General features: G+C 38.4%; 3 protein-coding genes across 3 annotated transcripts; 1 reads left to right on the top strand and 2 right to left on the bottom strand.

Annotated features, from left to right (window-relative positions):
• Nucleotides 1-84: 84 nt before the first annotated feature.
• On the top strand, nt 85-3,360 carry J4E86_009373 (uncharacterized protein; the record flags this gene model as incomplete). Its single annotated transcript, XM_051449879.1, has 3 exons — nt 85-1,727; nt 2,311-2,916; nt 3,336-3,360. 3 exons carry the CDS (start codon nt 85-87, stop codon nt 3,358-3,360), a joined length of 2,274 nt encoding a protein of 757 aa, XP_051298724.1.
• Nucleotides 3,361-4,142: 782 nt separating this feature from the next.
• J4E86_009372 (uncharacterized protein) lies at nt 4,143-5,384 on the bottom strand (the record flags this gene model as incomplete). Its single annotated transcript, XM_051449878.1, has 2 exons — nt 4,143-5,171; nt 5,220-5,384. The coding sequence occupies 2 exons, from the start codon at nt 5,382-5,384 to the stop codon at nt 4,143-4,145; spliced, it is 1,194 nt and encodes a 397-aa protein (XP_051298723.1).
• Nucleotides 5,385-6,900: 1,516 nt separating this feature from the next.
• J4E86_009371 (uncharacterized protein) lies at nt 6,901-7,428 on the bottom strand (the record flags this gene model as incomplete). The annotated part of the gene is made up of 2 exons (XM_051449877.1): nt 6,901-7,221; nt 7,348-7,428. The coding sequence occupies 2 exons, from the start codon at nt 7,426-7,428 to the stop codon at nt 6,901-6,903; spliced, it is 402 nt and encodes a 133-aa protein (XP_051298722.1).
• Between the last annotated feature and the right edge of the window lie 8,570 nt (nt 7,429-15,998).

Raw genomic sequence — 15,998 nt, 5'->3', positions numbered from 1 at the left:
TTCTCCTGATACCTGTACTGTCAGTTATCGGCGAATATCCAGTGCACGACATCAGCACCTAATCCCATCAAAGACGATACTGCAATGGCTCCCAGAACCGTCCATACAATCGGAGGCCGCTACAAAAGCAACGCTGCTGTCGAAGATGCGCCATTCGGAGAGTTCATCTCAGTCAGAGAGACTGAGCTGGCGTTCAACGTGGTCCATCCGATACCAGAGGCGTATCTTCGCGACTTGCACTCTCAGGAACGCGCTGCGGTTAACAAGCACATCACTTCCCAGCTATCCAATAACAATTACCGTGACAGCGGACTCGTCGAAGCGGTGAGAAGAACTTTGGGCACGTTAAAGACAGTTCAACAGGAGATGGACCACATTCCCAAAACCAGTTCGGACTCAACCACGACGGATGCGCCCAGTAATCGGACGTACCATACGGCAAGAGAGCATCAGGAGTCCCGGGGCAAACATTCCTCCATGCACGTGGAGGCTGACACCGATGTCGTCAGCGGCTCAAGGTCAGGCGCCCTTGAGCGTAGCCGGAATATAGATAAATGGAAGAGTACCGTACCCCCTGGTTACCCTCCGCCCTCCGTTAGTACGCCAAGCTCGGTTTTACAGTCTGAGGGTGGCAGTGGATCGCAGTCATCCAGCTCCAGCAAGATGCGCAAGCCTAGCAGGCACACCGACTTCCTCAAGGACGCAAAGCTCGACGAGAAGACACGCGTCATAGTTGTGGAGCACAGCGCTGCGAGCCACGAGCTGGCGCTTCAAGAACAGCACCTCGCCAGTCTTGAGTCGCTGGCTTTGACCGTCACCAGCTCAGCTGCGCGGCGCGATCTATACGGCGCCATTCGGAAAGCTCGCAGTGCAGTCGAGAAGGTGCGCGTTCTCGAACGCAAGTGCAAGGGCGCCTTGTCTGACTCCCGCGCGCTCGTAGTGGATGCTCTGGAGCTCGCTGATGATCTGTGGGAGACGTCAGATGCGGCGGCGGATGAAGCATCAACAGTTTCATCGCCAACAACGATTTCTTCGCGGACAATCGATTCTTCGCGGACAACTGGTACTTCCCCGACACAGCGGAGTACATCCATTGCCCCATCGGAGCCTGAATCCTTGGTACCGGCCCGGTTCGCCTCTCCCTCCGAAGTTGTATCGTTGAAGCAGGAACTGCAAAAGATCGACGATAGTCTTTCTGAGTCGATGAGGACTTTGAACAGGGTCATCACTCGATCCAGTAACCGAGCGGGCGTCATCAAAAGCATAGATCGCGCACGGGCATGCCTTGACAAACTCCACGTCGCGCGAGAGCGCTTTTCGGGCTTGGACGACGAGAAGATACGTAAATTCGGGGCTGCCACACTTGCAATCGCGCGGACAAGGCATCAGGAAGTATTACGCGTTCTAGATGCAGCCAAACAAGAGCAATTACGACTGGACGGTCCTACGCAAGCGAAAGGTAGTGGAGGAACACGAGACACTGAGCGTCAGCAGCCACCGCGAACGGAAGAAGAGCTCAATCAAACCATTCATCGTATCTCTGAACTTGAGCTTGCCGACGCCAAAGAGCTGTTGCGACAGCAAAAAAACGCTCTTGATCAGATTGTTCCGCACAGGGTTGCTGAGGCGCACAATGGACGCCGCCAAATGGGTCCTAGCTTGTATGACCAATTTCTGCAGGCAGGTGCACCTGAGGCTTACGGGGAGCCAACGTCGTCCGTAACGGGGTTGCCGCCATCTCGGTACCTGGATTGGGATGAGTACACGTGTGCACGATATTTTGAAAGTAGTTGGTCCTGGGAGGATTGGGAATAGCCATCTCCATACAGCATACACTACTCGGGCAGCCAGAATATGTAGAGAAAAACACATCAGTCTTGTATCAGGTTTTCTCAACTGCACTTCAAATCAAACTAGCGAATTGATAAAACTCTTCATAGTACATCACTAATATTTCTGCAGCTAGGGACCTCAGACATCGTAGAAAGGCTTAGATACTGCCGATGTTCTTAGGAGATTGTGAAGTGGCTGTTGTTGACTGACAGATTCTGCTGTTAGATCGCCGAAGGCGACAAAACTCGGGACCGATGGGTCGCGACCACGGTGAAGGTGGCTGCAACGGGTGGCTCGAGAGACTGGACAGCTCACACACGTTTGATCTTTCCACTAACCGTACTTTGTTCCCTGATACTTCCTTTACCTTCAGCCACTGAGGAGAAGTGAAAGCTCTAAGATGTGAAGTTGCTCGATCTGCTGATGGCTATGCGACCGCGTTCGGCCATAGCTATATAAGGCGCGCCTCCTTCACAGCTATCGACGATTAATCTACTTCTACTCCAACTCTGGTGTAGATTACAGCTTTGAGCGATATCTACAAGCTGCGAACGAGTTACGCCGGTGTTATCAGCTCGCCATCAACTCATCCAAACCCCACCTTCCACACCAGTCCCAAGAGCGGATTCTCTTCTCAGGCTACTTGCAGGTCTACAAGCTCGGCCTCTCTGATAACGATAAGATGGCTTCTAGGGCCCGCACACTCCACACCATTTACGGGCAATATCGTACTGCAGCGGCTGTCAGCAGGGCAGCTAATGCCGATTACATCCCGTTGAACAGCGATCGTAACATCAATGCCGTACACCCAATTCCGACTGACTGGCTAGACGAAGAGTTATTGCCGAGCGAGCGCGATCAAGTCCGCGAACATGTTGCGTCTCTACTGAGTAGTCAGCGACGCCAAGTTCCCAGTTTCGTCGAAGCTTTACAGGGTACCATGGAGAATCTGAACACCATCAGGAATAGGGGTGCAGCTACTCGCAGCATTCCCGCGCGTCGATCTGGAGGCGAGACAATCGATCGTCTGGCGGACGACTTCAACACTTTGACCATGGGACAAGCGCATGGCGTCAAATTACCGTCACGTAACGTGCGGTTTGCAGAGACGGTTCGGACAGATCGTGTTTCCCGAGACCCTGCAATCCCTGGTCCCTATAGTCCACAGCCGTCCTCGCCGACTCCTCGAAGTATTATGCGCTCACCCGGACATTCTCGTGCGAACTCAGCCGAAGCGATTTTGAGCCATGGAGCTTTGCCTCCACACGATGCTCGAGTGCCCTCGCCCACCGACGGCTACAGTGCAGAACTTGCAGCACTGGATGTACAACTCGACGAGATCTACGCGGCTCTCAACAACCAATCTCGCACCGAAGACCATGGGTTATCGGAGCAGCGGTTCGATAGCCTTGCGCAAGCTCGCTCCATGATTCGCCGCCTGAGAGGACTACGTCGTCTCAATCAAATGGACATTGACACGGCTCGCGCTGCTGTACAATCAGTGATGACAAGCACTGGACGAAATGACACGCAGCGCGCTGCTGTCGGGAACGCTGATAGTAGACCGGAACGCATGGGTCGCGCGCTGCCTCATCGTACTCATGAGATGCGGAGGCCGCGTCCAGTAAGCGGGAGCTTCAGCAGCATAGGAGAGCGGCTGCGCCTAGCGACAGTACAGCATGATCAGCGTCTGTTCGCCCATACCAACGGCATGTTTCCAGTCTGGAGTTCACCTCCCGTTGACCCTCAGTATGGGGACGGCATTCAACGGCCTGACGGTACCATATACTGCTGGGGGCCTATGGGCGGATGGTTGATGTACCATGGCCGTGATGGAGCCTATTTTTGCGAGTAGGCGTGTGATGATGCCTGGTGTTAGGGTAGGGGCTCTGTACCTGGGTAACATTTGGTGCGCAAAGGTCGGGGTAGAGAGTGCGCATCCATAGAGGGACCAAAATAGAGACCGAATCGGAACTTCAAACCATTCGAATGTACTACATCAATGTGCTTATTGGTTATCGAGGCGCGCACATGTGGCAGGGACGAGAGCGACGGACCAATCACCTGGGCCATGTTTAAACGTTCGGTTGGCGCTAGCTGCTCCGAGTTCCTTTCGGCAGCGGGCTGCGCTGCGCGCTTCATCGCCACACAACATACTCATTGCGCATCATTACACTTCCCAGTCTCAATGACCAGCCCCGCCGAGGACCATGCCGCAGTTTGCGTCAAATGCGCACTCTATTCATTTTTACTTCCCTTATTACACGACATCTATTACCCCGTTCCCTTTGTCATTGCAGCTCCGCGCCTTATTCCCGTAGTTCCGCTTCAATAACACTCTCAGCAACCCCGGGGTAGTTGTAGATGGCTAAGAAATTCAGACCAGCCTTTTCAACTATCGCCTTCCACTCCGCTTCTGTTCTCTCGCGCACCGAAAGATGTGCTAACATCATCATATCCATAGAGGTGGCGGCGATGGTAGGCTTCTCTTCCGAAAGCACAATCTCGTTCAGCAGCACCCGCGAGTAGCCGGGCTTCAGCGCTGGCTTCAGGCTTTCGAGAATCCTGACGCCGTCTTCGTCATTCCAGTCGTGGAGAATGGAGTGCAGTGAGTACGCCCTGGCTGACTGAATAGGCTGAGGCGTATAGAAATCATGGACCTGACTCTCAAAAGGAAGCCTTTCCTTATCCTTGATAGCCGCGATGACTGGCTCCTGATCCTGAAGAACAACCTTGCCCGGATGAGAATGGTGCTGAGTCACGAACTGCTGGACGTCGTGACCGCGACCGCCGCCGATATCGACCAGAAGGGCCTCGCTGCAGCTGGGATCAAAGCCATCAATCAACCGTTCTGCGACCGGGTAGAAGCCGGGGTCGAACCAATTCGCCTTACCCGCGCGATACACCGACATAAAGTTGTCGAACTCATCGAGATGAGGAGGCGTTGCGACCAACCATGGGAAAAAAGGCAAATCTGTCCCATGCGCATCCTGCAATGGTCCTTCTGTAGGCGACGTGGGGAGCCTGTAACCAGTCTTCTTAAAATACTCCGGGAAACCATTGAACGACGGTCGTGACACGTCGTAGCAGAAGTCAATGCTCTTCTGATAGTTGTCCGCTGCAAGCTCGTGGCTCAGACGGGAACCGAGGAATTTACCGTTCGAGAAGGAAACGACTTTCATTACGATTAGGTGACGCATGATCCGTTGCAATAGAATGGGGTCAACGCTCGTCTTTTGAGCAAGGTCGCCCGGACTAACTCCTGCATCGCCTGCATCTCTAAGATGCTGGAAGAGTTTGACTTCAACAGCAAACTTGCAGTGCGCTGACAATGCCGGCTGCAGACTCATCAGTATGCTGGTAACAGTACAGGTTCAGTCACGAACCTCGGCCCAGAAGCTTCTCTGCAGGAATTCACTGGGTATCTCGAGTGCCGCAACCAGGTCGCGACCAAGCTCGATGAGACTTTCTCGCGAGCCGATTTGCTCGGTTTCGTAAGCTCTGCCGGCGGCCGCAACACGCTCGAGGATATCTGGTACAGGTATTGACATGTCTGGCGACGAGTGTTCGTTCTGCAATGTTTGTCAAAGGATAGAGAAGGAAGCGCGGGGCAGCCTTCTATTGCAATCCTTCGATCCTTTCGCACGATAGCCATCGTTCGGTGCGGCTCTTGCCTTCCTATTGCGCCATGCGCCGAAGTACACATGACTCGTTTTCCCGCCCGATGGCTCAGCGGTTAGTCGTCTCCGCGATGTTCGGATCTTGGATCAGTTGCGTTGTGATGCAAAGGCCTGATATCCTCAGCCTCTTTACCGTCTTTCGCTCGTCCGACCCAGTGGACCTCGGGAGTGTTCAACAGCGCGAATCCCACACCCGCTGTGTTGGATCAATGCCGTTAAAACATCGCCCACCAAACGATTGTCGCCTGCGTGCATGTTACATTTGCCGGCATGACGTTTCCGGAGACAGGCATCCGTCCGTGCCGCCCCGTCTATCGTTGGCCCACTTGGTCTGGCACTAGATCCTTCGCGGATGCATGAACAGACACTTCGAGCCGCACCTGTTGAAGCACCAAGAGCCACGTTGACTTTACTAGTCACAAGGTCTAACTGAGTTAATTTTCAAGATTGGATATATTTCTCTTCTTAGAAGAGATAAACACTCTACAAAGTAAAGCTATCTAGCTTAAGACATATGGTATGGAAGTAGAGAAACTACATTTCCTGCTTACGTTAGTCGAATATCTCCTGCAAAGGGGTTGTATTGCCGCTGTCTTTTCAAGGTATCAGTTCCAAGGTGGTCTTTTAGAAGATCGTCTTCCCCATCGTCTTCCCATAACGAGTAGTTCAATCTTCCGACGTCTGAGATCGGTGTCTGAGAGCCTGCCACCAAGCAGTACATTGACGATCGTTCCATCGCACGAAGGACCGACGTGATCATGGACACGCTTCGCAAATTTCCGTGGATTTGCGAGCTTCCCAACACCGAATCAATGCGATGTCCTGACTTCCTTGTCCTTCGAAGAGGAAGACATTCCATGTTTCAAGGATAGTTTCACTGCAGATATGCCGGTCTTTTCGCAAGCCACATGTAGAACAGACCTCTCGGACTATCGACTGAGCTTTCGTTAGCGGCAAGTTGATATCCTCTTTAAGACGCTCTAGCACGCTCTAAGTGTGAGCGTATATTCTTACAAACGAAGAAGGTAGTTTCAAATGAACGAAATCGCCTCAAGTCAGACACTTTTGCAGCGATTGAATGTTAAAATCACTTTGTAATTAGCAACGAGCGCACAATATCCGCGTGGTCTTGATTTAGCATAGTACGTGCACGTAATCCCAAGCTACATGAACCAGATTAGCCGCAATGTGCTTGCAGGACGACCCTATGTACTTGTCTCACTGGTACGCAATCTGCACGCGATCATTCCCAATCTTGCGAGCTGGCCATTTGTGGTGCACAAATTTCTTGATTGACGCAAGGCTTCTATTGAGGCTGGAAAACCCTGTCATCCAACTACTGGTTTCTATGGATCTGAACATATCGGTCTTCCACGACTCATCTCTACTAGTATGTCGCACCACGACCCGTGTAGCCATAGCCACACGGGTTGTCCCAATCATGCGCAATGCCATACCACGTGCCCCTTGTCTCCTGGCTGTCCCATCCCATACCCTTGCCAAAATTGCAGTTGTTGATGACGCGGTTGATGCTCCACTCAGCGTCCTGACAGGGCATGTAGCCAGTGCGGCAGAAGCCATTACAGGCGTAGGCGACAATACCGTTGTACGCGCTGCTGGAAACGCGTTTGGCGTTCCCTGGTAGGTTGCCGTTGCCGCATTGACTCATGAGGTCTTTCAGTGCGGCGCGAGCGTTGTCTTGGGTACCCTGATCGGAGGAGATGCAGTGTGTACCGGTGTTAGAGCGGGAGCAGCCTCGTGCCTTGGAGGAAACCGAAATATGTTAGCTATTCGCTTTTGTGGGCAAAGTCGCGATTGCTCAAGCAAGCCTTACCTGAAGGTCAACCGTGGCGGCCATGATGGTGCTGCTTTGGAACAGGAGCGTTCCGGCGGTGGTAATGGCGAAGAAGCGCATGATGAATAAGGTGTTGCTGTACAGTACGAACTTCGCTCCTTAGACAAGTGTGCTAGACTGAAAGAACCGGTCGACCTGTGATGACTCGATGTCGATGGAGAGAGTGTGTACTCACATCACGAGGAACCCGTCGTACTTATGCAGAATAGTTCCGCGTTGGCTAGATCACATGATATTTTACTGTGCAAGTGCACGTACTTCTAAGCCGGGAGCTCCTGTACACGAACAACACCACACGAGAATAGTAGCTAGCAATGCAGACAGCATCAGTCCTCATCAGTACGAAACTTGACCAATCACACGGCCCCGGGGCCTGTTTTGCAGCGGAGACGTAGCGCTAAGCTGAGTACGGAAGGTGACAGCACGTGCGGATTCTGTTTATGCCTGCTAGATGAAGTCGTCACATGTCTAGACGGGTGGTGGCGTTGTCAGAATGAGCATTTAATATATCGCTCAACCAACCCAGCTGCACGGAGTGTGCTGCCTACCCTTTCAAGAAAACGCTAGCATAGCTTATTCCAACGACTCTGAACGTGCGTCTCCGTTCCGGCTTCCATCCAATGTCCAGTTTTCGGTTCGTTCTGGCAGCGCATCCACAAGCGAAATATCTCCTGAATTAGCAGAGGTGGCTGTTCGTCTCGCCTGACATCAATAGTACCGCCAGCCACAATAAGCGCTTGCGCGATACCTTCAGCTGCTGCATGAAAAGCCTCATTAGAAAGTTCGCTACGACACGCATCTACGCCGCTCTGTAAATGAAGGCGAATGCCTTGATTTGGACCTAGTATGCAGCGGCTTCAAGAGCTGTGTTAGGTGAAGTGACTGCCTTCGATGTTGACATGGGCCCCGGCTTCCAGGAGGACTTCCGCAATATGGACATGGCCTCCCATTGCTGCCGCATGTACGGCATTATCAAAGCGCCGATTTCCGTTGAGAATTGCTTCTCGATTGACCAGCAGATGGCACAAGCAGCTATGGCCTTGAGAGATGCACATCGTAGAGGACTACTCTACCCAAGATTTGGGCCCCTCGACGTCGCCTTTTTGGCTGACAGGGCACCTAGGTATCCGTTAAATGTTTCCTGCCCATGTAACGAGCTGAGATCAATCCCGCCCGGAGGTTTCACAAGCCTGATGATGAACTTTCCAGACATGTTCCTGAGACTTGGAACTTTGCCACCAACGACAACGCTAATCGTCAGTATTGACTTCGCGAGTGTCGCAAATCGCACAAGTGTACGCGCCTCAAGCGCTTCGTTGGCTTCGGAGAAGCTGGTCCCACAGACTGTTTCGAGAATTGGTCGAATTCCGCACTACTCGTGGTGGTTGTACCGTTATTCAGAATGGCAAGATCTACGTCTTCGCGGCTCCCTTAACACGCAGTATAAACAGCACTCTTAAATCTACTGTAAGTTCTATTATTAGCACTGTAATCTAGAGGCGTTTTAAGAGCTTTTATATAGCCTTAATAGGTAGCGAAATAAAAAGCACTACTAAGCCTACTATATATAATTACTAGCAGCTTAGCTAAGTAGAAACTTTATAACTTAGATAAAACTAAATAGAGATAGAGTATAACGCTATATATACGTGTAGTTATTCTATTACTTCTAGTTATAGATAGCTATATAAGTATTTATAAGTAATTATAGATCTTTACCTAGTCTAGTCTATATTTAATTAGTAGTAATAGGAAGTCTTAGATAGAGTCTATCTAAAGAGAATATTTTTATTTCTACTAGATAATTACTTTACTTATAGAACCTTAGAGATATAGAAAGTTATTAGAGTAAAAAATCTAATTAGCTAATTAAAGCTTCTATTCTATTAGCTATTATTAAGTAGAAATCAAAATCTTAAGTAGTAATACTTATAGCTTAAAAGAGCTAATATTCTATTAGCTATAAGCGAATTACTATAAGTCTAGAAGTTAGTATTTTAAAGCTAAAGTAGTAAGCTAATAAAATACTTATATAAAGTTACTACTTTAAGCTTTAGTAGAAAATATTAAAACTCTAAATAATTATATATACTAGAGAGTATAATTTAATATATTTTATTATCTTTTTCAAAAGAAGATATATACTTTTTATAAAGATAGTACTTATATAAGTAAGCTAAGAAAAAAGTAAACTAGTATAAACTCTAAAATTAAAAAAGTTTTACTAGTATCGTCTAACCTATCTTATACTCTTTGTTTCGTAAAAAATAATTAAAAAGAATTTAGCTATTATCCTAGAACTATAAAAGATTGTTAAATTTTAAAATTCTAATATTTTAAGAATATATTAGTATTAGTACAAGAGCTTCTAGATAAATAAATTTTAAATTTTCTTTATAATCTTACTAAGATAAAAAACTTTAGATATCTTACTATATTTTATTTTTAGCTACTAACCTAAAGAAACTTAGCTAACAAAAACAAGTACTCTTATAGTTATCAAGAATAACTATAATAGTAAATTATAAAGTTAGCTTATATTTATTTAATAGTATTATTAGAATAAAAGTAGATATTAAAAACTTTATTTTAATAAGTTTAGTTATTATTACTTTAGCTAAAGATCCTAAGAAATGCTTTTTACTAGTATCTAATAGCTACTTTTATTATTATAAACTAAGCTTTTTATAACTAAGATTTATCTATAAAGCTAGAAGTAAATATAGTATATATAACAAATGGTTTAATATTATTCTAAATAGATAAAGTAATACTAGTAATATAATATTTACTTCAATTATCTATATTAATAAGTTATTCTCGCAAGAAAACTTTTATTAATTAGAAGTAAGATTCTTAAAGACTTTATTAAAATAAAAAGCTATAAATAGTCTTAGTTTATTTTAAAAAAAGAATTTATAAATATATTATATTATTAATAAGCTCAAATTATTATATAAAAGAATTAGTAAGAAGAAACTTTAAAAAGCTCTAATAATAGCTTTTATTATAGTTACAATAATAGTTAAAATATTAATTACTATAAATATCTACATAAGACGTTTTCTTTAAAGTAGTAGTTTTAGAGTAAGTTATAAATACTAGAGTATATTATAGAATATATTACAGATCTATAATTAATATCAATATTAATATAGTAAGAGAATATAACTAGTAATAAGATTAGCTTTAGACTTACTGATACTAAAAAGAGCTTATAAAAGAAGTATAGAGTATTTAAAATATAGTTAAAAGCTAATCTAATATACTAGTATAGCTTTTATATTATATTAAAGCTACTTATTAGATTTCTGTTTTAGTTTTCTAGTTCGTAATTTAGTATAAGTAGTAAGAGAAGAAAAATAAAAGTATATATATAGTAGAAGTATAATATTACTTACTAAATAATTTAGTATCTTATTCTTTCTAATTTATAGTTTAGTTAGTAATAAGGTATTAAAAGTATTAAATTATGTTATAGTTTTCATTTAATTTAAGAAAATATTAGTATTTATAAAATAGATACTTTATAATCTTAGATCTTTGAAGCTTAGACTACTATACTAGAAGAAATAGCGCGAAAAAAAAAATTTATAATAGACTACGCCTAGAGACCTTCTTAGGTAAGAGCTTTAGAAACTTAGTCTTAGTGTAGCTAAGTTTAAAAAATTCTTCTAAAGTATATAGCTATTTAGAAAAAAAATTCCTTCTAAAGTATTTAATCTATCCACTATGTTTTTAGTATGTACTCTTAGAGTTAGCTTTTTAGAATTAAATAGAATAGATAGTTTAAAATTTTTCTAATAATATTTTTATTATAACTATATTTTAATATACTGTAGTAGAAGACTTAGCTTAGTATTCTTTTACTATTATAAAGTAATGTAATATTTAATTTAGAATAATATTAAAGCTATAATTTATAATAAACTTAATAATATATTATAAAACAAAGTAGACTAAGCTTTAGCTAGTTAAAAATATACTTAATATATATACTAAATAATTATTAGTTGTCTTAATCTAAAATATACCTAATACTATTTAACTAAAATAAAATAACACTCTTTCTTAAGTTTATTTATAGAAATAAAAAATACTTTAAAGATAGTAAAATATCTTTTCTATAATATCTATATAAGTTTAGTTTCTTTTTTATTCTTTTTGAATGAGAGTTATATAGTAAAAGCTGAATAAACTTAGAATAAGCTTTTTAGACTATAAAATACCTAAGCTAATAATTTAGTTTTGTTTAAAAGTTTAGGTCTTTAATCTTTTACTAGAATCTAAAGTAACTACTAAGAATAAAAGCTATAGATAGTATATAAGCTATAATATGATAAAGAAATGTCTAGAAGCTAGCTAAAATATATGAACTCTAAGTTAATAAATAGAGTAGTAAGTATTATACTATATAAAATAAGGTACTTGAAAAAATTTAGTAATATAGATATATTTTTTAAAAGTTTAGGCTAATAGTTCTTTTAATAGTAGACTTTAAAAAGAAATTTTTATAAAAGCTTAGAATATTTAGGTAAAGTAATAAAGTATACTTAGATAAGCGTAATATACATATTTAACTATATAAGTAGCTAGTAATATCATTAAAACTTATAAAAACGTCAAGTACTTTCTAAAAACGTATTTACTATATCTTAAGTAAATATCTACATAACTAGCACTTTATATACCTAGATAATATACTAATATAGTTCTTTAGCTTAAGAATAGATTATAAAAGAAAGATAAAGATTCTAGTCTAAAAACAAAGTACTACTATTCTCTATTTTAATATAGATAAAACTAAATTAAGTATATGAGAAATAAGGTACTTAATATTTATTATTAAAGTAAGGGAAATCTTAGTAAACACTTAGAGATAATAAAAACTATTAAAGATTTAGTACTACTTGTATAGATAAATAGTAGCTAAAGCTTTATTAACTTTATAAACTTTAACTTAAGATTATTTTAATACCTATATTAATTATAGTACTAGCTACATAGCTTACGTAAATAAGATATATTCTTTTCTAAAGACTAAGAGAGTAAGAAGTATTTAAAAAGCTTAAAGCTTAATCTACTATATACCTAGTACTAGTAAATTACTTTAAGAATATAATAATAGTATTAAAGTATAGTACTTCTAGTTTTATAGTAAGAAGTAACCTATTCTAATACTATAGTAATAGTATACTTTAGGTAGTAAAGTACGTTTTTACTAAGTATACTACTAGAAAGTCTAACTTTATAATATATAGTAAGAAGATTTTAGTAGTTTTAAAATACTTAGAGTACTTTAATATAAATTTCAAAATAGCTAATAATACTTAAGTAATAACTAATAATAAATACTAAGAGTATACTTATAAGATTTAACTCTAAATTAAGAAAAATGTATTAGATAGTAATTCTTTAATTATTATAATAAGAGTTATAAGTACTATTTAAGAGTAATTAATAGTACAATAACTACTTTATTAGGAAAAAAAAACTTTAGCTAGTATAGTAAATAAAGAAAAGTCTTTTAGTACTTTTTACTACTTTAGCTAGTTAAATCTACTAAAGATATAATACTAAAAAAACTAGTCAAAGTAAAAGTAATTCAATACTTTAATACTTAAAAGTTACGAGAAATTCTCTTTTCATTAGAACTTAACTCAAAGAGCTAAAAACACTTGCTACTATCTTAAAATCTAAAAAGAGTTGATATAGTTAGCTACTAATTATATAAAATAATCTAAATCTAAATAGGTAGTTATAAAGTATATTACTATTTAATATTAGCTTCTTTTTAGTAAGATCATTATTATAATAATATAGATACATAATTCTAGCTAAAAGTAGTAGTAAAAACGTAAACATAGTAAAGAAAAAGTTAATATTTCTTATGTAAGAAAATAAGTTTACAAATACTAAGAAAAAGCTACTAGAGATTAAGAAGCTACTGTAACTAGTAATAATTTCTTTGATTTTTACTATAATAATAGAAGAAGAAAGAAACTACTACAAATAGTTATAATTTCTTTTGCCTTTACAAGAAATAGTAAAGAAGAAAAGACTATTATAGTAGAATGTTAATACAGAGTAAGGTAACAAAATATAGTCTAGTAACTTTATATAGTAATCTTAATATAGATATACATTCTGAATACGTTATATTTACTATAATATAGTAGTAGATATTAATAAAACTTTCTCTATAACGTTTACTATAGATATAGTACCTTGATAATAATAATAATATACTTATAAAATGTAATAGTAATAAAGGCTTCTTTAGAGAACTTAGCGATAGTAATAAGCAAGCTATAGAGCTAAAGGAATATTATAATTCTAGAAATATACGTCTAGATAAGCTTTTAGAGCTAAGTAGAGGCTAATAGTAATAATAAGTAGCTTTTATTAGTAGAAGAGTTAGAAATTGAAGAGTAGTATTATATTAATTAGAAGCCTCTTTTTTAGCTATCAAAGTAGGTAGATAACTATAGTTAGTATTAAGGTAAATATCTTTATAGAGGTTAATACTATAGTTTAAAGAATAGCTACTTTACGTAGTATTTATATAAAAGTCTATATACTTATATAATACTTCTTTTTACTATAAATTTTCTTTTCTAACTTCTTAAAACTTCTAATATACTCTACTTCTTTTTAAATAAATAATAATTAGTCTAAATTAACTTCTCTTCTATACTTATAGAGAATATTCTTATCTTTATTCCTTAGACGCCTAGTATTATAGAAAATACTAACCTAAGAAACTTTACTATATATATACGTAGTTTAATTAATACTATACTTTATGCTAGCTACTCTATAATAAATATTATATAAACTTTAGCTATAAATACAAAGCTTATATAGCGCTAGAGAGAGCGCTTTAACTTTAATAGCGTTAATATTATAAAGTAGATTAATAAGCGAAGACTAGTAGTAAACTTCTATCCTTTAAGTATTAGACTTTTATCTATATAGACTTTTTATCTGCTACTTATATAATTACTTTAAGGTAGCTTTTATAAGTTTAGACACTAAATACTAAACTTGTAGCTAGTATAAATCGAGTCCTAGTAACGCCTAATAAGTAGGTATTTATTAACTTTATAGTAAGTAGTAGATTTAATAGCTAAAAGTAGATAGTATTTTAGCTAATCTAGAAGGCGCTATAAGTATAAAGCGTAGTATTAAGCTATAGAGGCTATATAATATAGTAGCTAAGATAGCTAGGCTTAAAGATAATTACGTATAGAATATAAATTACTAGTAATTATAAAAGCTTTATATAGATATCTTAGATTAGTTTAGAAACTTTATACTAGTAGTAGGCTTACTATTACTAAGTAACTTCTTAGTATTAGTAGTTACATAAGACGCGCTTTAATACTAGTTAATAGTCTAGAAAGCTATTAGTATTATATAATTAATACAAAGTAGTTAGCGTATTATAATTAAGCGCGTATTAATTATTATATTAGTATAAATAGTGTAGTTATAAGTTTAATAAGTTATAAATCTAGGGTTACGTTAGAGATTTTTAAGTTAAATTTAGAGTCTAATATAGTAACGCGTTATAATATAATTATGTAATTACGTAATTACGTAATTACTTAATTTTAAAAAAGTACACTATAGGCTCTATCTCTTAAACCTAGAGAGAAGAAGAAGAGACTATATTAGCTAATAAGAGATAAAAAGAAGCTTTATTAGAAAGTTAAAGATAAGTAGCTAAGTAAAAAACGTAAATTTACTAACTTAACTAAAAAGTAATTATAAGTAGCTAACATAAGCTTTATCTAGATTAAAACTTAAAGAATTCTATAGTAGCATACTTCAAATATCACAAATAGCTTTCTTTATTATTAAAAAATAAAGTAAATAATAAAGGACATTTTTCTTTGAATAAAGCTTATTATTAAACTTTATAAATCTTAAGAAAGTATTTACTCTAGTAGGAAAACTACGTACTCTATACTTAAATGTTACTACCTTTAGCTAAAGATGTTCTTTAAAATATAAGTATATACTTAAAATTAAAATAATATAGCTGTATAAAGCTTTAAAAAAATAAAATATAGCTTTTTTTCTTACTACTACTACTTAATAGTATTTGAAAAGAGATTCTTAAAATCTTTACTATAAGTTTATCTAAAAGTAATAGCTATATTACTTTTATAGTTACTACTCACTATCTAAGTAAGAACATAATCTTTCTTTTATTTAAAATAAAGGTATTAAAACTCTTTTAAATATATATATTAAGAGAGTAATTATAGATTAATGACTTTAAGTATAATAGTTTTCAGCAAAGAGAGCTAGTTTATTAGTAGAATTTGGATAAGAATATATATAAAACTAGACATCAATAACAGACTCTAATAGTCTACTTATTATAACTTAAGAAAAAGTATTCATAGTACTCTTAAAATCTATCTTAAAATATATACTTACTAGAACTAGAATAAATAGATAAAGCTATATCTAATTCTATAAATAGTAATTAAAAAAAAATATAATCTTTACAAAAGTAAGCGTTTTTTTTTATAGTATAGATACTATATAAACTTTATCAAGAAAAGATAATTCTAATAAGCTAGCTTATAGTATACTAGCTTTTTCTCTAGATCTTA

This window comes from Alternaria arbusti (assembly GCF_024043155.1).
Source record: "Alternaria arbusti strain BMP 1465 chromosome Unknown scaffold_17, whole genome shotgun sequence".
Lineage (NCBI taxonomy): Eukaryota > Fungi > Ascomycota > Dothideomycetes > Pleosporales > Pleosporaceae > Alternaria > Alternaria arbusti.
Note: the sequence above shows the minus strand (reverse complement) of the source record. Positions and strands in the feature narration are given on the sequence as shown.